The following is a 23,059-nucleotide window of genomic DNA, read 5'->3' on the forward strand; positions in this document are numbered from 1 at the left end:
GGTCACCAACTCCAGTCCATTTTCCGTGCCTAAATCAAGGTTAAATTTTCATTCTGACCTTGTGAGATGAGTTTATTCAATAAGTGCAAATTCTCATACGAGCACTTACTAAGTACTGTTCTAAGCACCAATAATATGAAAGTGGGAAAAAAATGTGCCCCCTTGGTAGATAGACCACTGAACAAAGGACTGCACTTAGAGAATGACATGGACAAAGATACAGGAACTACAAGTGTATGGTCTTGCTAAGCAGAGTAAGAGACGGTTTGCCTGAGGAGGTGATGATATTTAAGATGATGCCTGAAAGGTAACTAACTGAAGTTCTAAAATGAGGAATGCAGAGAGATGACATCAGTGGTTTACGCAGGGACCAAAATGCGATAAGTTTAAGGAGTTTAGGCTTTATCTTGAGCAAGAGAAAGCTACCTGAAAGGTTTTAACGAAAAGGATGGTTTGAGCCAAATGATTTTTTTAAAGAATCATCCTGGCTGTGGGTAAATTTTGGATTATGATACAAGAGGCCAATGAGTTGTCTGTAGCTGTCACTCAGGCCAAAGAGGCTGATGATCTGGACTAAACCAATGGGAAAGGTGGTGGTGACCCAGAGGTAGGGTTGTGAAATAGAAATGAGAATTATTTGAAACATCTTTTTTTTTAACATTTTTATAATATTAATGTAGTTCTGAAACACAATTAAAAAAAATAGATATCCATGATTACACTACCCAATTTAAGAACTGGAATTACTAATGACTATGAAGCTGGCTCTTTGCCTCTCCCTCTTAAAAATAAATAAAACTATTCCGAATTTTGGTTTTGTCACTCAGAATTTTGTTGTTCATACTTATCCATGATGGTGGTTTATTAATTTTCATAGCATATATTCCATGGTCTGAATATCCCATTTATTTACTCATCAAATATTTCTTATGCGTCCTTGATGTCCTAGGCACTTTTTGGGTACTGGGATGCAATTTGACAACAAAACAAAACACAACCACCAAACCCAACCCTCCTGGAGCCTATATTCTTACAATCATATTTTCTTCACTTAGTCTTTTGTTTATGGACATTATTTCCAGATTTTTCCTATTACAAAAACATCTTACATTTGTCTCCTGAATCAAATACAGAAAAATTTCTCTAATATTTCTTAAAGTGACATTACTGAATATGAGTTAGGTAAATGTTCACCTTCAAAAGATAATGCCAAATCTTTTTCAATTTTTCAACGCTACAAGCACAGTGCTGGAACCGCTTTGAGTTCTCATTATTTCATGATCCTGATAACCTTGGTTTTGTCATATTTCTTCATTTCTGCAAATGTGATGGGTGTAAAATGGTATCTTCTTGGGAACTTAATTTGCAATTTACCAATCATTAATGAAGCTGAATGTACTTTCTTTTTTTAGTAATAAATGATAAAGATTTATTCAAGTGTCTTAGGGTCCACAGTCCATAAACACAACTAGGCAAGAAAAACCCAGATGTGTTCTGAAGAAGAAGGAAAAACTCAGAGTTCTTATAGTTCTGCATTCTTAGCCTCTGGCTTGGCTCAAGGTGGAACTCTCTAGATGACTGGTGGTCTGAATAGTGGGTGTCAGTCTGGATAAATGATGTCAGGTGGTCTGGATACATGAACATTCTTTCTTTAGTTGTTCAGTGGGTAACCAACAGGTTATCTGGAGGTTTGATGTATATCCAGGCACTGATGAAGGACTGGATGAATGTACTTACATGTGTTTTTTGGCTTCTGTGTTTCTCTTTCTGTCTTTCTTCTTCTGTGAGATTCCTGTTCATGTCTTTTTCTTATTTTTTATTGAGTAGTTGCCTTGCTCTTCTTATTCAGAACACTAAGTCTTCATTGATTATATGTAACATAATAGATCTGATATATATCCACCTTACAAAACTTTCTTGCTAATTTAAAAAATATATCTCAAGATACTTAATGGTTCTCTACTTAAACAGTCATCTCACCTGTAAGTAATAAGCATTTCTCTTCTTTCAATTCCTCATATCTTTTTGTTGTTGTTGTTGTTGTTGTTGTATTATTGCTTTAGCTAATATCTCCAGTTGTATATATTTTCTTCCAGGTTCTTTTCTTTATGTTCTTTTCAAGTTCTCTATGATTTTATTTAGTTACCATTCACTTACAATTTAATGTGTCTAATTAATCTTTTATGGTTAGCTTCATTTGTACATGTATCTTGTTTAAAAAAATTTCTTACCAAACTTTATAGTTTTTTTTTCAAAAAAATTTTTTCTAAATATTTTAAAGATTTGTCTTTCCAATTAAAATCTTTATTCCATTTGGAATTGGTTTCTATGTATGATTAAGGTAGAAATCCATTTCTGTGGGGATTTTTCCCCTTTATGGATAATTTCAAGCAGCATTTATTGAATAATCCTTCCTTTTGGCAATTTCTTTCAAAGCCACCTCTTTCTTGTATAGTTTCCATACATTTGGTTTCTGAGATCTTCTGTTCTAATGCTCAATTTGTCAATACCTTGACCAATGTCACACTGTCTTAATTGCTATAGTTTTATAAGAAATTTTGCTATCCATAGGACATCACTTAACTTTTTCTTCTTCAGACATGTTTTGACTATTTTGAGGCTTTTATTATTCTTACAGATTTTAGACTCAACTGGTCAAGATCTATAATCAATCAGTCAACCTCATTAATATATTTATTGGAATTGTACTGAATTGTGAATTATATTGCATTTCTGAATTATGGACAGTTTTTAAATTTATCTTTTTATTATTGACTTCCAACCTAATTAAATTGTTGTCAGTGAGCATATATGATCCTGATTCTTTAAAATTGGTTGGAATCTCTTTTATGGGACAGCATATGGGCAATTTAAACAAATGATCTACATGTGCTCAAAAAGATTGTGTTTTCTAATCAAGCGGGTGTCAAGTTTGATAAATGTAGTATTCATTCAGACGTTCTCCATTTTCTTTTTTTACCTTCTGAGCTCTTTGAAGATAGACTTGACCTTCTCATTATTTCCTTCTATCTTTTATGTCTCTCATGCATCATCTATCTTATTTATCTGTGCTACACCCTGGGTAATTTCTTCAGATCTATCTGCCAGTTTATTAATTCTCCCTTCGTCTTGTTTTATCTGCCATTTAATCTATTCATTGAGGTAGTAATTTCAATTAATGTATTTTTTATTTCTAAACTTTAAATTTGGCACCTTGTTAAATCTGCCGACTCATTTTAATAGACTATGTTATTAGTTCATTTTAAAATTTTGCCTTTCATGTCTTTAAGTATGTATAATTTTTATATATTTTATGTTGAACGATCTGTGTCTAAAGTTTTTGGTAAGCTAAATACGTCATTCATGGTTTTGCACTTTGTCAAAGTACTACTTTTCTTGTTGGATTTCTTTTTGTATCCTTTAATTAGAAGTGCATATTTGTTTGATCTTATTCCACGGGAATCCCTATGATCTAAACAGGTGATGCTTTGCGCCAAAGAGGGTTTGATGATAGGAACTCAAGGGTTTTAGAGGACACCATACGCCCCTGCCTTAATATGAGGAGAAGTTTAGATTTATCTTCTCCATCAACTGCCAGCACAAGACTTGATCTCCTTAGAGCTTGGTTTTTCCCTTTTTGCCCTCAAAGCAGACCCTGCTTTTTTTACTTAATGTGTACTGCGCCTGTTATCTTTAAAGCACACAGGTTTTGCTTTGTCTTATTATTTTGTCGGGGGGATAATAGAAAGGCACCATTGGAGATTTTCTTTACTTCCTGCAAATCCTAGTAATACTTTAGTAATCCTAAAATTCATGTTTTATCCAGAATCTATTTGTATTGTATTCTACTTGTATTTAAAGTCTTTAGTCTACATTTACTGCCGTAAGCAAGCCAAGATTTTACCTTAAACTTTAGGGTGTCGGACAATACTTGTTTTCAGAAATAAGGACACAGGAGGAGACTAATATGTGGCAAGTCCCATTTTAGACTTGAGATGTCTGTGACATCCACATGCATTCTACATCTGTTAAGTCAGTAGGCGACTATTTAGGTCAAAAATCCAAGAGAGAAATGGGATCTGAAGATACAAATTTATGAGTAATCAACATAATCATCATGAATGTGGAGGAGATTGCTAGTGAGAATGCAGACAGTGAAAAGATGGGTCAATTACAATCCGTAAGAACCACCAACACTTAAGGGATAGACAGAAATAAAGGAAATAGAGGAGGAGTTGTTAGAGAGGTATCGCGAAATTGATGAGCAGATGGACAGAACACAAAATTAGAAGATGGACAACTGTGCCAAATGCTGACGAGGTATCAAAGATATACCATGGAAGGTTTAGTAAATAAGGAGATATTTAGAAACGTTGGCATGAGAAATTTCAATTTAGGTGGACTGGGTAAAAAGATTTTCATAAATGGAGAAAATGGGAGTCTGAGAAAACCAGGTCACACCAATCTTTCTGAAAGTATGACTGAATGGAAGGAAATGCAGGATGATGTGAGGATGTACTTTGGAGAAGAGGAAAGGCTGGGCTTTTCAAATAAGATAGACACACTTGAGTATGTTTCAGTGCTGATGAGACTAAGGCAGTGGAAAATTAGAGCTTTAAAATATGGAAGAGAAGGGATGGGATCAAATGAGCAAGTTCACAATCCCTGAGAAGGTGGACTGAGTTGGGCCAGAGTGGAAATTGAGAGAACAGATATAAATAATGGCCCCTATCCATGATAACAGAGGAAGGAAAGAGAGGTTAGTACAGATTCAAGCAAGAATGCTGATTTATAAAGAAATTTAAATAATTCTTACTGATGATTCTTTAATTTAGGAAATGAAAGGTGAACCCATGGGGTAAAATCAGAAGAGGCATTCTGGAATCATAGTTTTAAGTAGGGTGGAGAGGGTTTGAAAGTGATAGTGAGGGTAATGGGGTAGGAGACTCACAAAGCAGGGCAGCATCGCCAAGAAGCATGGAATTCCCTGCTGAGGATGCAGGAGATAAATTCGCAGAGCTCCCCCATGGAGGGGGTCTGTGTGATTGTTCTCCAGCTGCGCCTGGCTTAGGAGCAAGCAGGGAATTTTTTTTTTTTTACTATATTCAGCATTTGGGATTTTCTGAAAAGGCGATGTGGAAAAAATAGGGCAAGATGCTTGATGTTATTGAGAAGAGGTTGAAGTGATGGAGAAAAAGAGACTTGAAAGGAAGAAAATCATTGTGCTTGGGCTTTCTGCGTAGTCACAAAATAGGGAGAATTTGAGTGAACAGGTACCTGGATAGGCTGAAAATAGGATAACAGAATTTATGATTTCAGAACTGAAGTATTTCCAATTGCAGACAAGGTCCAGGATGTGGAGATGATACCTAGAGTGCAGTCAAGAAAGAGATCATGAGATGGTTGGGGCTGAGAAGATGCAAGAACTAAAGTTGGGGGAACTGAATGAGTTAGTGAAGAGGAAGCCATCTCCGGAACTCTTCCTAGCCAGTAATAAGATGCATCGTCCTTCACTAATGATGGGAGAAGTTTAAGAAACGTATTTATATAATAATTAATTCAAACTGGGGGTGAATGCCACCCACGTGCAGAATATTTATCTTCTACTCAAGGCTTATCAAAGGGATAAAGAGTTTGGATGGTGAAGATTGTTACTGCTGAAGAATATAGGACTTATTTTTATGGGCTATAAATGAAAAATACGATGTGCACCTTTTCGTGGTGTCCTCAGCATAGCTCTACTAGTAAAGGCAGGCTAAGTGATTCCATGAGTGCTGTGCAATCCTTTGCTTGGGTGGTTTCGAATATTTCATAAAGGAAAACAATTTTAAATATCTATTCAACCTATGGTGGGTTATTTTTAAAACAATAACATGGTATGGAACAGCAAGCATTTTAGAATTTATCATTATCAGTTTGTTATGAAGGGAATGCATTCTTCCTTCACACACTTAAGTATGCTGTAAACCTCGTCTTTATGTGCCTGTTTTTCTTCCTGTATGAACTTTATCCTTTTGACATCACGGCTTGTGCAAATATATTGATATAAAATTTAGGGTAAGATAAATAGTAATATGAAAAGTTAACAGCAGAAAATGATGAAATCCAAAAATCTAAGGACGGAAATGCTTTGTTACATCCAATTTTTTTCTCTTGTCTCTTTTACATACTTTGCAAATTAGCAAAATCTATAAATTTAGTCCCATACCAAAAAAAAAAAAAATTTAATTTATTCTTTATCTTGATTGGAGAGTCTTTTGTGCTTTACAGACCAACTTCTTTGATGTAATTTTTAAAAACATGTATGTTCACTCTTAAATTCTTTTCCCACCTGTTTCTCTTATCAGTCAAAAGAGAAGATGTGTGAGAACACAGAGCCAGTGGAAAGTCCTTCCCAGACCAGCACAACCACGCAAGCGACAACCACACAATTCAGGGTCTTAACGACCACCAGAAGAGCAGCCACCTCCCAGCTGCCCACCAGCCTGCCCACAGAAGGTGCCCTAGAGATATTTTTGCTTTTTTTTCTAAAGGAGGGAAAAGTCACGTACTGGGGTAGCCGTCTAGAAGGAAAATTTTTCTTTAGCAAACTGGATTGCTACGGGATTTCTAAAAGGGAAAAGACAAAATTATTACGGAATGAAAATATGTGCCAGGATTCTTTTAATGTGCTAGGCCTGTTATTAACTCTTGGCTTTTACTGGTGACTGTCCTCCCTAGAAAAGAAATACAGACTTCCTTTCATATTGCTAAACTTTGCAGTAACTGAATTCGACATTTTAGTCACAGGATAGAAAGGGAAAAAAAAAAGACATGTAAAATGTTCATTGATTTTGGATTCTGAACAATAGATGATTCTGCTCATATGCAATTCAATAAAAATAGAAGCGTACTGTTTATGTCACAGAAATTGTCCTTGGAAAATATTTCTTCTGTCAGGGAAGGGGAAAATACCAGAAAACATTAGTTCATGGACACAACTTATCGGGGGAAGAGGCATATTAGCCAAAATTTGTTAACTATCTATTCTGAATGGTAGCACTAAAGAGAAACATGAGACCTCTTGGCCAAGAATAAGCTTCGAGGGGGAAAAATGTTCTTACTTGTTTACTGTCTTAAACTTTGCTTTTATTTGAATATGAAATTAAACTTGAACCTTTTGCTTTTCATTGAAATTTCATTGGATATTAAAAGTTCACTGGAATAAAGTGGTAAAGTGAGGTGGAGGACAGCTGCCAAATATATCTTACTACTTTTAAAACCAGTGTTGTATTTTAATCCATATTTCTGTGGGTTGTCATACAGCCTGTGAAAATATTTTTATAATTTGAATACTGTCCTGTGAAAATATTCCTGCAGTTTGAATCCTGCCCTTTAGAATGAAATATAACCACTGAAATGAAAACATATGTCCTACGTTTCGTTCATTAAGGACAAGATTTTTTTCATTAAAAAACGTTGGACATATTTATTAGCAAGGAATAAGCATTTAACCTTTGAAGTTAAATTTGTAAATAATGACAAATCTTTCTCATTCCAATTAATTTTGAACTTTCTCGGTCTTGCTTTTTAAACCAAATAAAGAAGGTCATAACTATAGAGTCTAATTATAATAACTCATTTTTAAAAATTAAAAATAAATTGTACCTTAAGTTAAAATTATAACAATGTATTTTCTCATGGATCTTAAAATCATATCTTGATCTTGATCTTACAATCTCAGTAAGAAATTTTAGTACTAAATGGTGTAAGTTGAACTAGAAATTAACTCAGTAAAATATCAAAATCTATTCTTGTATAAAGACATTAGTGGACGATTACTGCTCATGAGATTTATGCACCTTTAAAATGTTTTCTGTTTCTCTTTCAGATGATACCAAGATAGCACTACATCTAAAAGATAATGGAGGTAGGAATTGACACTTCCCTTTTATAAATATTTTTAGATATTAATTTGTTTCCTTCATTTAAACGTGAGAAAGGACTTTGGGGCTTCGAAATGAACAGCGAGGTTCTGTTTCACTTTCTGTTAGTATTTAACAGAAGAAGAATTCAGTGAGTTGGCTTGAAAAGTGAGAGGATTTCAAGAGTGGAACAAAATTCTAATCCATGTATTTGCCTATAAAACTACATGACACCGATGACCAGTGATAACGTAAAAATGTTACATGCTATGCCTCGTTGTTCTGATGTACGGTGCATGGGCACAACTGATGTATGGGGTATTAGGATCGTGGCTAGGATAAAGATTGAGAGCATTCAAGCTAATAAACCCACACATCTTCCCATTCTCTGTTGTTCTAGTTCTTGGTTTGATTGTGTATCTGGTTATCTACACAGCACAGCTGTGGGGTTCAACTATTTTTTGTTCGTTTTTTCACGAGGTTGACTATTCAATATCCTTTATAAATAAAATTGAGAAACAGAGCAGTGTGGAAAGGCATGGAAATATATTGTGCTGGGCCTTTTTATCTTTTATCTAAAGCAAGGGACGAAAATTAAGTATGCAAAAGAATATTTAGTTAGAGCATACTTAAAGTTTTTCTAAGACAGTTGAGAAATATCTATAATGGTACTTGAAAATTTGAAGAAGAAAGATTTTTCCAAAACAAGGCCGTGAAAAATAATAGCTAAAATTTTTAAAATAGTTCTTTTCCTATTAAGCGATGATAGCTCGTTTTGAACCTCTATTGTAGTGTGCTGGATTTTCATAAAAGAGATTATTTTGTTAGTAACTTTATTCAGCTCAGAAAGAGGGTCTCTTTTTAGCAGCATCTATTATGTGACATTGTTCCAGACACAGTTTTACTTTTGCAGCTCCAGGTGATTTTGTGCCTAAGTCAAAGGTTTTAGGATATTTTTCTCTATAACCGTACTGAATAATTTCTAAATTGCTCAGTCTAGTTTAAGTATCAGAGATTTCTGTTTTCTTAGGTCACTGTGTGTGTATATCTATGTTATATCTATCTGTGTTATATCTATGATATACACACACAGTGACCTAAGATAGATATAGACAGAGAGATGGAGATGATAGAGATGGATAGAGATAGAGATAGAGATAGAGATAGAGATAGAGATAGAGATAGAGATAGAGATAGAGATAGAGATAGAGAGATAGAGATACTCTTTAGAATTCATATCAGTCTATTTGAAAGAGAAACTGCTTAGCGTCTTCATATTTATCATTATTACATCAGTTGTCCATTGTCTTGCTTCATAGTGTTATGTTATTCATTTGTTATTAATTGTATTAATGCAATAAATGGATAGCTTTAAAAATGACCATTTGTAAAATATATACTCACTAGAAATAAATTAAAATCTTAGTGTTAAAGACACTTCAGCATCCCCACCCCATTCAGGACTTGTCAGAGCCGGGTGTTTTTTTAAGTCTCATGTAGGTGTAAGTCCTAAAGTTAAGGGTTACTTCATTTGAGGGAGGGGTCTGCGGTGAATGAAATGGAGGAGGGGTCCCCAAGGGGCTTCTGTTGTATTTGTTACATCTAATTCTTAACATGGGTAGTGGTGACATGTATGTTTGTTATTTTACCCTCTGCGCCCTCTTTCCTTTTTTTTAAATGAAGTAGTCTGTCGTGCTACCAGAAAAAAAAAAAAAAAAAGATTCCTGTGATTATATAGGTATGAAATACCCTGGGTGAGAGAAAATGAAAGAAGTTTCTATGCTGGAGAATGGTTCAGAGCTTTTAGTGTTTATTGGTTCATTTGTTTATTCCTGCTGAATACTGGCATTGTTATAGGCTTGCGCTGTGTCTGTGAACAGAGCTGAGACAGATTGCCTGCTTTCAGACAGCTTGTGTTCTAAAGAAACTTCGAGATGGTAATAAAGATGGAGTATCTAATAGCATTTCTCATGTGGTCATAAAACCTTTTTATAACTAGCATCTCATGGACTTAATGTTTTGTGGAATACACATTGGGAAATAGTTGTCTAGAAAATTGCCAGTTATTCTAAGGAAAATCCTTATTTTGCTTCATGCAGCAAGGAATCATAAAACTTGGACGATCTTAATTCAGTGCATTAGAACTACCTTACGATGCTGAGACATCGCAATAAGTAAATTCCAAGATTTAAATGGAGGACTTTTTATTATACTTAGAAGAGCTGACTGTTGGATTTTCAGAAGATATTCAGATATGCAGCAGGTACCATCAGAATTTCAAAATATCGCAGTAAGAATCTAAATAGGTCTATAGTCTAGAACTTTTTTTTTTTATGTCTAGGTTGTTTAGGCAGTTTTCCTAAAATATACTTAAAGCGTACCAACCTGAGTGGTATGAAGATAAATGTTCCTTCAAAAGAGTATTTAAGGGAAGTCACACATTACTTTTACAATTCCTTCATCAGGATAGCATTCTATCATTGCTTTTTATTTTATGGAATATAGAGATGCAGGAAAGGTTGCCAACTGAAATCTAACTTCATTAGTTAATTAAACATGTTGAAAGAAGAGTTCAGAATTGTCCTCTCTCTCCCCTCCAGCTTACTATTTTACAAGATTGAAATAATAATAAAAAAGATGCCTAATTTAAATGATTTCTCACATTTATTGGGGATTTTTTTAAAGACAAGCTAATAAATTTTTGTAAATTGCTATATATTGTTGCAAAGAAGATTAGCACATTTTATTTCTTGATTTAATTTCCTGATTTAATTGACTGTTCTTAAAAGCACTTTAATTTAGAGGTCTGTACTCTTCTGAAAAGGTGACATTTGGCAAAGTAGTCACTATGTAACTAGAAACCAATGACTCTGCCTTTGTATACATTATATTGGCTTGCCTTGTTTCTGGGTCTTTCTGGAACATTTCTGTGGGTCAAAGTAGTTGATTTTCTTAGCAGAATCCACAGCTGACATGATGGTATATTCACTTTCCAGGAGATTTGCCTTCATCTGTGATATCAAAGCTTAAAACACTTCTGAGCCGCTGGATACCAAAAGCACACAACACAACTTCTCATATTTAGGACCCAAACTGAGTGGCAGTCTGCTAACTACATCTCTCCTCCCGATGAATCTTCAATTGTGCATTGAGTTTCCCGCTTCCTTTCAATTAGGTCTACGTGGAAACTCCACGAGTCTCAGACTAGTTGTTTGCTTGGAGAAGTTTTATTAGCCTTTGAGGTTGAGTGGAAATTCTAAGCTCTGTAAATACTTTGGAGAAGAGAATGTGAAAAAATGGAAACAAAGACAATGACAGCTAATGAGTACAGACCCCTTTCATAAGAGACGTAGGTAGCATTGATTGACCATGGTGAACGGCCGAATACAAAAACTCAGAAGAGCCCATCCAACGGCGTCACTGTATCTCCAGCTGAAATATTACTGGTTGCACGTTTATAATACTAACTTCAGAGTAATACATAAGTCTAATTAAATAGCATACCTGTCCCTTGTTTATGTGAAAAGCAGAAGAAGAGGAGAAGGAGGAAGAAGCAGGGAGGGGAGCAGGAAAAAAAGAAAAGGAAGAGAAAGTGAAATATTGTGTTTACTGTGATCTAGGTACCAGTCTAAATGCCGTGCATACATTACCTCACTTAATTCACATAATACTCCTGTGAGTGGGTCCTATTATCATTTTCATTTTCTAGCTGAAGAAATGAGGATACGAGAAGGGTGAGTTAGCTGGCTGGTACATGGCAGGGCTGGGATGTGCATCTGTTTAATGCCCATGCAGATCCCCGGTCCTTCACCAGCTCATGGCTTTGCTGCTTCTTCGCAGTGCAGGTCCCTTACAGTCCAGTTTGACATGGGAAATGCCACTAGAAGGTGTTTCACTTACACTTACGGTATTCTTTACCCTTTTTCGTGACGACTGATCATACTTATAAGTGTTTAAAAATGAACTTCCTTTTCCCACGATACTATGCATTAATTTCCATTTTATCTTTTCTGCGGAAATCACAAATATTGATTCTCCTGTGTAATCGAATAGTATCAAATCATTGGCAAGTGGTCTCCATACTATAGGGATACTCTGTAGCTTATGTTCAAAACTTAATTTATAGTTCTTCCAGTCTACTTGGTTGCTCTAGAAATTCAAGTTTAATTCACCATTAAAGGGTACCTAGAATGTATTCTTTATATACATAGATAAGTATATACTTACCTGTAGGTAATGATTAATACACATTTAAAGCCACATCTTCTTCTCATGTTAATGTCTAACCACTATGCTATGCACCTTAAACTAATATATTGAAGGTCAACTGTAATTTTTTAAGAAAACAATAACAAAATAAAAATTAAAAAAAATAAAACCACACTTTCTTTGAATTTTCAGATCCTAGCAAAACCATATGAAAAGAATTCCATTTTTAAGGAATGACCTATCTATATATTTTAGCAGATATGACTATTAAATGCATTTTTTGGCATATGATTAGGTTGCTTTCAAATGGCACTCATCACCTAAATAGAAATGTAGATGTCTTTAAGATGCAAACTGGACAAAATTATATCCAAGGCTAAAAAGAGGCTTGCAAGCTGAATCAGCGGCAAGGTCTTTTAATTGAAAAGTAGAACCTTCAACGATATTCAACTCAATTTAGCAAATTGAACTGTGCCGTTCTGCTATGCTGCAGATATTAAAATTATTGCAAGCTCTGAAATCTGGTGATTTAATTTCATTATTTAAAACTTGTTGGCTGAGATTTATCCAAGTACCAAAAACTGTATTCTCTCTTGGTTTTTCTAAAAGTTCTTCCCTTTGACAAAATTGTTTCTTTTCTGAAAACATTTAACTCTAAGTTGTTAATTGCTAATAATATTTAAATAACATGAGCAGTCCAGGCTGCTGTTGTATGCAGGCGGTACTGTGTTTGTCATTCTCTCTTATTTCTAGGGATTTTACTAAACTTGGATTCTGAAAGGCAGCATTCTTTAGTCAGAAGGTGGTGTCCCCATCAAAGAGATGTTGAAATAGCTACATTAAGCAGTTTGCAGAACGTGATTAAGTTAATTTGAAGGTACAAACCTGCAAAATGATTTCAAAGAGCTAATCCAGCTACACTTTGAATGAACTACTGTGGAATGGCTGGTCTGAATTTTGTTTCTGTTGTCCTTAGTTTCTTATTTCTGAATATATTATAAGAATTTTTTATCTGAACAGAAAATGTTAGAACATTATTCTGACTTTGACTGGAACACCTCTAAGGTTACATTTTTATCACCTAGTCTGTAGTGACAGATCAGATGTCTAGTGTTTCATTTATCATTCAGTAGAATTATTTTTTACTTTAATACATAAATCATCAAAGTAACATTTCTTTCATTTTCCCCCTACCTTCCACTGCTATTTTTTTTTTTCATCTACTGCTTTCACATACATCGCAGTCTTGTAAGCAAAGGGAGATTGTTATTTCCTTTTGACAGGCTATTGAATATCTATCACTTTCTATTTCTGAAACCGTAAAGTATCTTGGCATTTGGTTTTATCTTTTGCCTTGTTTGGGGTACTTTTCACGACAACACTAACTCTATTCTAAGTATATATGTTTCATAATAGTGAGCATTTCTTATACTTCAGAATGGTCTTTTGAATATGCTGTAAGATTAAGGATTTCTTTCCTAAAATTTTATCCACAGTAGTGGTTCTCAGTTTCCGTACATTGAAAGCATCTGGTTATTCTCATCTAATTTTATTATTCGAGCTTAGAAAAACCCCAGTGCTCAGACTGTTCTCCAGACCAGTTAAACTGAAACTCTGGAGCTGGGATTCCCGGCATCGATATTTTTTAAACCCCCAGGTGATTCCCAGGGAAAGGTGAGTTGTAAACTGGTGGTCTGATGCAATGCTCCGTAAATATCACAAGCATCAGAATCACTGGGGGAAGAGGGAGTCTTGTTAAAACGCATTTCCTGCCATAGTCGTTCTAGCGTGGGGCCCAGACCTTCACACTGCGTTTCTCACAAGCTCTTCGATCCTGCGGACACCACCAGTTCACAGACCTCACCCTGAGTTCAAGGGTTGAGTCAACCTTCGATTTCTTTCTGCCAGAGTTCCGAAAATTAGAATGACATATCTTACTCTGAATCCACCCATCGATCCTTGTCTATACTTCATGACTCCCCTGAAAAAAAACATTTGAATTGGTGGCAACAGGAACTTATCTCTGTTGACATGTAAAAACTGTGTCTTTCTCAACAGAAGCAGGTCACTTAAAAGCGTTACGTCTGTTATATCTCATGACTCATTTTAATATAATATGTGAAAATTAGTACATTTTAGCTGTTGCAATTAGTTTTTAGTAAAGACAGTGATATTTTCTGTATTTTGTTGAACCATATGAAATTTTTTTTACCATTTTTGACCTGCAGAATTACAATTTCATTTTTCAATGTAATAGTTCAAAAATTGTTATCTAGCTTAGGAAAAGAAAAAGGGAAATCACATTGGAATATGTTTTTTCCCCTTCATGCTGATTTGTAGAGTTTATGAAACTGATAGAACATAGAACGAAATGATGTGGGTCTTATAATTTGAATACTAAATTTTTTTCATGTGGACCTGCATTGCCACTGCTTATTGTTCATGTAATGTGCTGATCAGATCCAGTTTAAGGGGAGAAAAAAAGGAAGAAATGTTGATGGAGAGAAAAGATATGCTATTTTAAAAAAGATATATCTTTAAAGAGAGTAGTTTAATTCATTAGATGGTAAATTTGGTTTAATCTTTTTCAACAGCTACGTTTTCAATGGCTTGCTGTTCCAATAAGACCAATTTTTGCCTCAGTTTTATTTTGTGATTCTCAAATAATTCCACACAAGTTTTAAAATGTATCTTTGGTAGGAAGGACAGGAGTTAATTATTTAACACTAATTCATAACAGGGCTGTAAACTACTATAACCAAATATTATTATTTCAGTTGCAGTAATGATTTAACAACTTGTTGGATAAAATTTCAAACATAAGTGATTTTAACACACGTTAACATTATGCTCAGCAAACACTAAAGAAAAAATACAAAAATGTAGAGCTACATTTAAATGGAATTTTAAGAAATATTTGTTTAACCTACAGAAACCAAAGGTGGAGGAAAAATGGGTCACATAATGTATGGACACAAAGAAAACAAATAGCAAAATGGCAGACCCCAGGCCAGCCATATCAATAATTAACTGTGAAAAGAATAAACACAATTAAAAGTATAGATTATCAGACTGACTTTTGAAAAGCAATATCTAATTATATACTGTGTATAAGAGGTGTACATAAAACATGAAGATGTAATGACATAAATGCTTTAATGATCAAAATAATCATTAAATGATCAAAAAATATATACCCTGCAAATGTAAGCAGAGAGTGGCTATATATGTGTCAGAATAATAGACTTAAAGACAAGGAGTTTAACAGAGGTAAAGAAGAAAATATTAAAATAACAGAGTCAGTTCATCAGGAAAACATCACAATATTAAAAAATTAGACCAAAAAGATTAAAAATTAGGAAGTATATAGATTTAATCTACACTATTAACCACTTTGGCCTGGTTGATATTTATAGAACACTGTTCCAGACAACTAGAGTATAGACTTTTTTCTCAAATATACTTTAAATGATCACCACGATTGACCATATACTGAATCATAACAGTATATTTCTATTTCAAAAGATTGAAGTCTTATAGGCTACATACTTTGACTACAAAAAAATCAAACAAGGATCAGTAACAATACAATCTCTAGAAAAACCCTAAATATATGACTAGTAAAACCATTTTTAAATAGTAAAGGGATCAAAGAAGAAATCACAGGGAAAATTAGCAAATATTGCAACTGAATGATAATGTATGCAACATACCAAAATTTATGGGATGCGCTAAAATGTACTGAGGAAATTTTGTTCTAAACACTTATATGAGAAAAATTTTGTTCTAAACACTTATATGAGAAAAAATATTTAAAATTAATGATCCAACCCTTAAATTTAAGAAGTTTAAGAAAATGAGCAATTAAACCCAGAATAAGTGCAAAGAAGGAAGTAAGATGAGTAGAAAAAATTGAAATAGAAAATAGATAAACAATAGAGAATATTAACAGAGTCAAGTTTGGTTCTTTGAAAGCTTTAATAAATTTAATAGCCTCTAAGAAGACAGTTCAAAAAATTGATAAATTCATTCATCAAAGTCATTGAAAACATTTGTTCATCAAAAGTTCTGTTACGAAAATGAAAAGGTAGGTCACATACAGGAGAAAAATATTGTAAGTATTTACAATATGCATATAATACAATATGCAATATCCAGAAAATATTAAGGACTTCTGCAAATTAATAATAAAAAAGATAGTGGCTAAAAATAAAAAGACGGATCTCGGAAGCTAAGCAGGGTCGGGCCTGGTTAGAACTTGGATGGGAGACCGCCTAGGAAGACCAGGTGCTGTAGGCGTAAAAAATAAAAAAATAAGGGATTGTAAACTGTCAACAAGGTCCTTGCAATCTGTGAGGTCAACCAAGGGTTGCCTCACCTAAAAAAATAAAAAATAAATAAAAGTAAAAAGACAGGACACTAGTACTGGTGAGGATAGGACATGGTGCACTGGAACTCATCTGCATTGTTGATCAGAGTGGTATAGTACAGCCATTTTTAAAAAACGAGCAGTCTCTTATAAAGTTAAACATATCTTCCTTTTTGATCCAGAAATTTCACTTTTATTTAAACATGCCCTCAAGAATATTGTGCAAGACTATCCATAGTGACTGTATTCATAATTGCCAATAATGACACATGTATCTTAAAAACACTACGTTAGGCAGAAGTCAGGCACGATAGAGTATATACAGTAGGATTCAACTTATGTGAAATTCAGTATAGGTGAAACTAATCTACGATATTGGAAAGTAGCACAGTGGTCGTCCATGGTAGGGTGCTAAGGATTGACTGGAAATGGGAAAAGGGAACTTTCTGGAGGCAGAGAGATTTCTATATCTTGATCTCGCTGATGGTTACTTTGGTATATACAGTTATAAAGATTTGTTAAATTGTACACTTGAGATCTGTGCTTTCCAAGGATGCAAATCTTACTTAAGTTAAAAAAGAGAGAGACAGAAAGAGACAAATTTTGATGTGCTTCTTATAAACTGGATACAGTTTTTTTTTAATTTTCATATGTAAATTCTTTCAAGCTTCTTGAAATTCTCAACTCAAAAAAGGAAAAACGCATGTCCCCAGCAGACTGCTTTCTCTAATTAGTAGGTGTAAAATTTCACATTTCTGATTATTTGATTGATATTTTGCTTTAAATTATTCTTAAAACCTTCCTGTGTGGTTGCTAATAATAAAATTATTTAGCGATTGCTAGACAGTTACTATACACCAGGCACCCTCCTAAAGGCTTTGCACGTTTACCTCATTTAATCCTTATAGCACCTTATAGCACCCTATAAAGAAAGTACTATTATAATCTCATTTTACAAATGAAGTATCAGAAGCATAGGGATTTAAGTCATTTGTCTGGGTTCACATGGTTCATAAGGCACGTACTGGGCTATATACCACCAAAGGTTCTGGCATCGGAGCATGCGCTGTGCTCCCCATTGCCATCCTGTCCTGCAGGGAGGGTTACCCCAGATGATACACAGTCGACTATTAGCCATTTGTCTTGTTTTGCTGGTACTGATGCTAAGCAGTGAAATATAAATATCTCACAAAACTGGTTCTCATTGGTTTCAATCTTTCTTTTCACCCTCGATATATGTGCATGTTTTATTCCGAAAATGCAAACGAAAATGAAATTCTGGGCTCTACCCATTATTTTTTTTTTCAAATTTCAGATTGTCTCCTTGAGATACAGCGCACATACATAGGGTCCTGCCCATTTATCCTCCTGGGGATTATGTACATCAAACCACAGCAGATAACAAAAGGATCATATGGTTGTTGAGAGCATCAAGGACTAAGGTTTCAATCCTGCGGCACACACGCTGGCCAAATTGATATTTCCAGCAACTACATTAATCCATGCTTTCTGAGGGAGCCCAAAGGTTTTCATTAACTGAGCATAAACTCAGGTGCCAAAGAACTTGGACTTGGTTGAATATTCAGCAGTTTTCAAAAGAAGCTGCTCACGGATAATCACTGAAAGGTCGATTTTATTTACATAGCCTACTGACCCTCAGCAGCTGGGCTTTTGTTTTTCAAATAGTGACTACAGGTTCTTATTCCATATCCTGGTTACTGCTGGGATCTGAGGATAGAGCGTTAACCCCATAAGGACCTCAGTAGCCTATTTTCTTAGGGGTGGGTACACAGAGCAGGTGCACATGACATCGATCTTGGTCTTTCCACTGGAAAAACTATTTACTGAGGTGGCCTTGCTTTCATCCAACACACACGTAAGCTTCAGCAAGAGAAGGGATGCCATTTCCATGAATAATATCAAGAAGGCCTCATATTGACCTAGTAATGCAGCCATGGTTAAGAGAAAAGAAATACTAAGGTTCCATGTCAGCTGAGTGGTTCCGACACACAGCTGTCTATCAGGGTAAAGAGGAGTCTTCCTGCACGTTCAGAAAACCTGATGGATTTTGTCAGGAAGTAAACATCCGTCATGATAATCACAGGTTTGTATATAAATGGACTGTTTTACACAAGTGGCTTCATTCTGGAAGGAATAGGATTAAATGGTTTTAAGAGTCACTCTGTTCTGTACCCCTAGATCTTGAAAGTACTTTGTCAACCTTATTTTTGGTATTCCAGAATCACCGTGAATAAACTCATTAGGAAAACTCTCTAAATTTTTTCTGTAATTTAAAACCCTAATTTCTTACCCATTGCAAGGGCTTGGCATGGAACTAAAAGAGAAACTATTTCCGTGAAACCCTATACTTGTAATATTTAGCTGGAGAATTAGGTGCTAAGACTTCTTTTCTCTGGGTTATTTTGTGAAAGTAGCAATATGATTTGTTCAAAAATAATTTTTTAAAACAAGACAGCTTGATATAGAAAGCTGATGTTCAGGAAAGTTTAAAACAAAGAGCTTGGTTGCTGAAAATATCAGAGGCATCGATAGAGTATTTTAAAAAAGTAATACGAAAAAGGTAATATACACACATAAATGAAAAACAATAATGGATTATTCCAGCGATTTTCTTTGGTCTTATGGTAACTATAAATACTATAAATCCCCCTCTTAGATGCTCACACAGACACATGCGTGAAAAACCCCGATCGCATAATGAGGTTACAGGCAGGCTGAGTGGTGACTGCTCTCCAAAATCCCGCATTTTGATGGAAGCAAGCATTTCTTTTAATATGATTTCACAGGAATTTTATTTAGCTTTATTCTAAGATAAAAGGTAGCAGATTATTATTCAAAAATGACCGTCATACCTTAAGCTCTTTTAGCCCAGAATTTTTTATGTTTCCCTGAATGAAATTTCACAGTTTGCCTTCCTATAGCATGTGCTGCAGGAGAGAGGCTGGGCCTACTGTCCCTGCCAGATATTGTCCTCACCATGCATAATGCACTTAGCTGTGGCTTGTGCACCCATTTTAATACCTTTTCACAGCACTTACCCAAATTCCTCTTATGGAGATGTCATAATGTAAATTGTGAATGTATCATCACAGTGATACACATCATGGATTAGGTATAGCTTTTATAATAGTTTCAGGGTACTCTTCTACTTTCATAATATCGACAGATTGGAAAGCATCCAAAAAATAGTAATACCATGAGTAAGAAAATGAAAGAACTAGGAGAATGATGAAAAATAAGAAAATATATAAAACACCATGAGAAACGCTAAATAAAGTTAAGGTCATCATGGCTGTACAAAGTTAAAAGAGCTAAGAGGAAAAATATATGAGCTACAAAATGAGATCATTTACAGGGGTAACTTCAAAAGGAAAGTCAATTTAGTTAAAAATTTTATCACTTGATTTTCTTCCATTACATACTTTAGCTTATAAATGGGTTAGATAATATTCCACAGGGAAAGTCATGTGTCTCTGTGTGTTTTTAATCCAAAAATGGAGTTCTAATATTTTAAGCATTCATAGTTCAACTTCATTCTGAAGCTTTAAAAAAAAAAAAGAACATTTTACATCATCCGTATGAGATTTATGAATGTTGAACAAGTTTGTGCGAGTTAGACCCCAAAGGACATTAACACATTGTAGAATTTATGGGCTGTAGTATTTCTTTTTAAAGCCAAGAGAAGAGTTAGTTCTAAAATGAATAAACTTTCAAACGAGGAATATTTGTATCTGTTTAACTTTATTCCTAGACTTTAATTATTGGCAAGATTAATAGTGGGTACAGATCATTTTAGCAATGTTTAAAATATTTTTAACATATTGAAGAGTTACACTACTAAATACAGAATATCAATGTTATATGCATGTCAATCCTGAAAAAAAAATCACTTATAGAAAAAACAAGGAGACATAGAGATTTATAATTAAAAGCTACACTTTGAAGAAACATGTCCATTTTTTTTTTCCTTCTTTCCCCCTGTGTTCTTCTACTTTCTTCTTTCTTTCATCTTTCAATAAGTCATAAACTTTTCTTGGGAGTGCAGTGAATTAAACTCGTTTATGTGAAGACGAGTGTTTTCTAATATGTACTTATATCTTTTAAAAATCTGTGGTCTGTGCTATCACGGTAGCTGAAACATCCCCAAATGACAGATTGTTTTGATAGATTTGACAGTTTTCTCAGTCTTCTCTGTGTCTAAATGTTGATCTGCATTCCATGTAGCACTAAAAAGCTAGAAACTCTTAGATCTCCTCAGATGAGAGCATATTGTCTTTGAGACTATTGAATTTATGCTCTTTATGTTTTAAATGTTTTCAACAGAGTACAAAACAGGACTTGATTTGATAGGCTTTTCAAATATATCTATATACTTCCTTTTTTGGCTTTGAGGCTCCGTTTTATAGTCTTATTGTCCTTCATCATTCATTCCTCTTATGTGAATTACACAATGTAAAGCTGAAGAGCCTAGAGATTTTAAATTTCCTGTGTGTGATATTGTGTTTGTATGTGAGAGAGAGAAAGATAGTCATTTGGCTTTTATTTGTTTTGGGACATACGTGAAAAAGCATAAGATATTTCCAAGAGTAGAACAAGAGTTTGGATCTTTGGACAAGATTCCTCCTGACCTTTTTAAATATTCCTTGATATGAGCTTAAGAAGTTTGTACCTGAAACAGGTTCAAAGTTTTCTTTGACCCACTTCCATCTGCCAGCTTCCAAGAACAATTGGTTGAGCCACAGGAATGAATGATTATTTCTAAAGTTGACATCTATGGTTATTGTCTTTTCTGAAGGAATGAAATCGATTCACTTGAGCAATCTGCCCCTGAGATGAATGAACTATATCTCAGTTATGGCAATTACTAGCACCTGCTTACACTTTTTAAAATTTCAGTCTTGAATTTGAGGTGCTCATCACTTTTAACACAGAAAATCTCCTGCATTCTCTTAGGTATCGATGTGTGCAAATTCTGTACCATTTAATTGGACGGTGATATTAAACTGGAAACCAAATAGTGAACGAATTGAAAGTCAACATACTTCAACAAAGTGATCGCTTTATCTCTTCATCCAACAACCTTCAATAAGCCATCATAATAACTGTTAATAGAGAAAGCAGCTAATATACAGATGTGGAAACATTGCTTTAATAATATGAAAGTAAAAACCTATGCCCTCCAGACTATGTGTGCAATTGGCCACTCCACTAGGATGATCACTCCAAAGCATTTGGGAAGAGCACTGACCTGGGACATAAGAATACCTCTGAAATATTTTGGAATCGAATTATCCGCATTTCTCTTAAAATGGTTTGCTGTAATTGTGACACATCATAAATGCACGTTCACACCTATAGATCCCTAAATTTTTATTTTGTCTATGAGTTAGTAATAGTAGAGAATTCATGAAGATTGTTTCTTTTAAAATCGTCATCATCCAAAAATGTTATAAAAAGTGTTTGGCTAGTAAACTATACTCTGTACAAATTTCATTAGACATGAAATAGTGTCTAAGCATCTACAACATCACTATAAAGGAGAGTTTTAAAAGGAGATATATAACTAAACCATTATAAATAAATTATATTATATTATAAATATTATGTATATTATAAATAAATAATAATAGTCAAAGTAAACATTTATGTCTAAATAAAGGGAGTGAATGAGGTTTCAAGGGGTATATCCAATTAAAATTTTAAACAAACGATTGGTTAAAAAAGTTATGGTTCAGATATACAATGGAATATTGCTCGGCCATTAAAAAAATGAAATCCTACCATTTGCAACGACATGGATGGACCTAGAGATTATTATGCTGAGTGAAATAAGTCAGATAGAGAAAGATAAATACCATATGATTTCACTTACATGTGGAATTAAGAAACAAAAAGAACAAACTATTTAAAAACAGACATAAAAATATAGAGGACAATTTGGTGACAGACGGAGGGGAGGGGAGTTGGGAGGCTGGGAGAATGGGGTGAAGGATTAAAGGAGTACAAATTAGTAGTCGATATATGGTCACGGGGATAGAGAGTACGACATAGAGAATGCAGTTAGTGTTAATATATTGGCGAAGTGGAAAACCAGAGGAGAGAAGGAGCAATTAGGGGGATCGTTTTATAAACTATATAAATGTCTAACCAGTGTACTGTATGCTTGAAATTAAGAAAATAAAATTAAAAAAAAAAAGGGATTGGCAACCTGTGTCCTACAAGTCAAAGATAATTTTACTGACAAGGGCTTTTATTGAATAAAACAAGTCCCTTGCTCTCCTCTTCCTTCCCAGGAAGGGCTGTCTCTTGCCTGCTGCCTCCGTCACAGGTTCTGATTCCCTCACCCACTTGGGAAGCGGCAGCCCAAGGCCAGTTCACAGGTGCCTTGTCCTTCCCTTCCCTCTTCAGCATGCACAAAAGAAGTGAAGCTGAACCTTGGCATGCTACTTATAAAAGACAACTCTTCCCAGAAATAGAACTGGATGCTGTTTGGATGAATGGATGGAAAGATGGATGAATGGGTAGGTGGGTGGGTGGATGGATAGAAAGATGGATG

At 34.6% G+C, this 23,059-nt stretch overlaps 1 protein-coding gene across 3 annotated transcripts in view; it reads left to right on the forward strand.

Annotated features, from left to right (window-relative positions):
• Nucleotides 1-23,059, forward strand: part of PLXDC2 (plexin domain containing 2) — a 373,661-nt gene that overhangs the window by 308,972 nt on the left and 41,630 nt on the right. For all 3 annotated transcript variants that reach the window (XM_039877520.1, XM_039877519.1, XM_039877518.1), the window contains 2 exons: nucleotides 6,348-6,498; nucleotides 7,871-7,909. In XM_039877520.1, the coding sequence (XP_039733454.1) occupies nucleotides 6,348-6,498; nucleotides 7,871-7,909 (190 nt within the window). The remainder of the gene's footprint in view (nucleotides 1-6,347; nucleotides 6,499-7,870; nucleotides 7,910-23,059) is intronic.

Source organism: Pteropus medius, unplaced genomic scaffold (assembly GCF_902729225.1).
Source record: "Pteropus medius unplaced genomic scaffold, Ma_sr-lr_union100, whole genome shotgun sequence".
Classification (NCBI taxonomy): Eukaryota; Metazoa; Chordata; class Mammalia; order Chiroptera; family Pteropodidae; genus Pteropus; species Pteropus medius.